The sequence below is a fragment of the Penicillium roqueforti genome (assembly GCF_015533775.1).
Source record: "Penicillium roqueforti strain LCP96 04111 chromosome Unknown scaffold_02, whole genome shotgun sequence".
Classification (NCBI taxonomy): domain Eukaryota; kingdom Fungi; phylum Ascomycota; class Eurotiomycetes; order Eurotiales; family Aspergillaceae; genus Penicillium; species Penicillium roqueforti.
The window spans coordinates 1,898,700-1,902,018 of NW_024067566.1; the positions used below are offsets into that span (position 1 = coordinate 1,898,700).

Below are 3,319 nucleotides of genomic sequence, written 5' to 3' on the forward strand. Positions count from 1 at the left end.
CCCCCCCCCCCCCCCCCCCCCCCCCCCCCCCCCGGCCGCCCCCCCCCCCCCCCCCCCGCCCCCCCCCCCCCCCCCCCCCGCCGCGCCAGTCGAGGCCGGCCTCCACGACTTAAAACTACAACACAACAAAGACCATTTCCGACTCTAGCCTTTTCAGGGAGCATCGGGCGTCTACGCTCCCTACGCCGGTCGAGGTGAGAACCATCAACGAGGAGTCAGGCAACATCTGTGGCACAAGTTTCAACCGACCTCCGCCTGTCAAGTTTCCATCGTTGGACCTGATTGTCAAATATGGAGCCGACACCACCGTGACAGAGGCAGACCCAAAATATGGTATACAAGCAGTTGAATGGCAAAGTACCAGTTCCTGAGGTGTTGGGGTGGACCGAAGACGGTGACCAAGTCTTTATCTATATGTCTTTGATAGGGCGCGAAACCTTGGAGCAAATATGGGGTGCTTTGAACGACTAGGAGAGAGAGGCTGTCTGTAAAGAGCTCAACGGCATGGTTAAGTCTTGGAGATCGTTAGAACAGCCCAACCAAGTCCTTTATGTGGGTAAGTCTCATTGCGGTAGCTACGCAGAACTATGCTAAAGTGCTTCCTAGGTGGCCTAAATAATCAACCTCTAAATGAAATCTTTTTTTTTGGCCACCGCGACCTGGCTGCCCATTCTACGGTGCAGACGCCGTCCATAAATTCCAGAATGGCTGCGATATCGAGATTGATGGGGAGGTGTCTATGGTCTTCACGCATGACGACCTTGTGCCCCCAAATATCATTTTATCGCCCGGGCCGAATCCAGTAGTAGCTGCCGTCATTGATTGGGGCCAGGCAGGGTGGTATCCTGCTTACTGGGAGTATTACAAGGCGCGTCACGTCAGGCCGAATCCGGAATATTTTGAAGACTTGGAAGAAGAATGGAGGACGAGATACCTGCCAACTATTCTGGACCTGGTCGATGATGAGACTGTATACCACCTTTGGCTGTGGTTTGTCTTGCCTGAGGGTTTCTAGTCATGTGAATGAAGATGTGGGACTATAAAACCGTGGTAGATAGAAAATATATATGAATTATGTATATACTGTATCCCTGACAGTAGTTCCTAGAAGATCTACGGCTCCCAGGAGTGAATGATGTAGCTTCAATGAACGAGGAGTCAGCTCATACTAACTATGTCTGCTTGGTCAATGGACCTAGCCAAAGCATGAGATTCGCCTGCCGTCTTCATATTGAACTGCGGGTCAGTTGCGATAGCATCCTGGAGATTCAAGAAGGCGATGTGATCTTTTGCAAAAGGTTCGATGTATGAGTAAATATTCTACCTTTATCCAAGCTTCAAATTTAATTGCTTATTAAATACCAATTCCCAGTTTATATACAAAATTCAGAGTCAGATATGCGTCTCAAAAGCGGTTATTTTCGGCGTCAATCCTATAGGCTATGTGTAAAATTTGAGGCCCAAGGTTCTTATTCTAGATTGCTTATAGTTTTTTATTCCAAGATGGAAAATACAGGTACAATATTGTAGTTACCGAGGACGGTGAAATGAAGTACAACATAGAAAAGGACTACTCCGTATACTATACCCCCCTTGCATCCCTCCCCACCCGAGCGGAGGCATATAATAACCACAAGTTTCCATTTCACACCGCTATTTTCCTGAATTGCCACTCTATCTATTGAGCGATTTACAACCTCATTTCGGTTAGTATACTAGTCGGCGGATTATGCGTTGTCCTTGACGGTGTAGGATTAATAATCTGATCCATTTGGTCTAGGCTCATATTATGGATGCGATATACAATCCTCTAGTCTTTTTTAATTTCTTTTTAATCGCTTTCATCTTAGTATATTGTATAAAGACTCCCGCACATAATCTAAAAAGTGCCCCTATAGGCACGTGACTGATCTGCAGCCTCCCGGGATCCCCACTTGACACTCCCGAGGTCGCCTTCCTCCCGTCCAATAAAACCACTTCCGAGGTCCACCACCGGTTTTCCCTCCGTTGTGTACATTTCATCGCCTCATACGTCATGCCGAAGAGCAGCAGCACATCTTCAGTGAAGCGTCGACTTCGAATGCTGATCCATGGCCGTAGAGCTCAAGTGATTTCAAGACATTATGGGTTCCAAAATACAAGACCAAGAGCAGCAGGGAAGGTTCTCCCCACGTATATGCAAACCAATCTGCTACCCCAAACCCAATCTTCTTCGGCCGCCGGCAAGCATCCAAACGCCGCTCCTATCACTGCTCCTCGGCTGCGTGCCCGAGGAGCCGGTGAGATTAATCGCTTGGACTAGTTTTTCCTGGCCGTCTCCGCTCCCTTAGAATGTCTGCACACTGGCGGTCAAGATGCACTCGCCAACGATATTATGCATCATATAAAAATGCTAGTGGCAGAGCATTGCCCAGCCGGCTTACAATTCAGGGACCTGAGATAGTCTTGCAAATCAAGCCCAGATTCGGTTGCGCTTTTAAATTGATCCTGAAAAAAAAATAAATCACATATCCCTTGGCTTGTCCTCGTAAATGAAATATCGGTTATTGCCGTACACACCCTCCACAATGAATATGTATTCACCCAATCGTTTTAGTGTGGAATCACGATTTAGGAGCTTCGGGGTCACCCTCAGCCACCAGCTTTCCAACGACCAAGTACTTCTCCATGAAGCGGTCTTCCCAGGACTGCAGGTTCTCCAGCTGATCCGCATCCAAATCCTTCAAATCATCCAACGGCGCCGACAGATCCGTGGTCAGCATTTCCTCATCGAAGCTCTGGAAAGCCAAGCCGCGCGACGCGTCCCGGCCAGCGAAGTTCTCGTAAGGTCCGCCCTGTTACATTTCGTCAGCTTCAGCTCCAACAGCGCCACCCGGTGTTCTTTCGCGAATTTCAAACACATACCGGTCCATAGAAGTTCCTGCCAGGAGTGACGTCGAAGACGCGCCCGCGGACAGACAAGTAAACGGGGCGGCCTTCCTCGCCGTTGAACTCAATAAGAGTTTTGGGAATGTAGGTCTTAAAGACAGTTGGCGGCGGCGCACGGGGGAGAGTGATGGGCGCCCTGGGACGGAAGTGCCAGTACACCAAGACTCCGAAGAGCGAGACTAAGACTAGGTTGATGGGCGTCGCGATAGACATCCTGTTGGGTAGCGGTTAGTTGGGTTGGTGACGGGTGAGATCTGGGGGGGGGGGGGAAAACCACCAAATACGGGGGTGGCCCCAAATTGTATGCATTTTTTTTTTGTATTTTTAGGGGGTTTACAAAAAAGAGCCACAAAGCACAAACCAGACGCGCGAGATATTTTTTATTTTAGAA

General features: G+C 49.2%; 1 protein-coding gene across 1 annotated transcript; it reads right to left on the minus strand.

The window, feature by feature from the left end:
- Window positions 1–2,603: 2,603 nt before the first annotated feature.
- LCP9604111_2193 (cytochrome b5-like heme/steroid binding domain-containing protein) lies at window positions 2,604–3,141 on the minus strand (the record flags this gene model as incomplete). Its single annotated transcript, XM_039069643.1, has 2 exons — window positions 2,604–2,834; window positions 2,905–3,141. The coding sequence occupies 2 exons, from the start codon at window positions 3,139–3,141 to the stop codon at window positions 2,604–2,606; spliced, it is 468 nt and encodes a 155-aa protein (XP_038932320.1).
- Window positions 3,142–3,319: the final 178 nt, after the last annotated feature.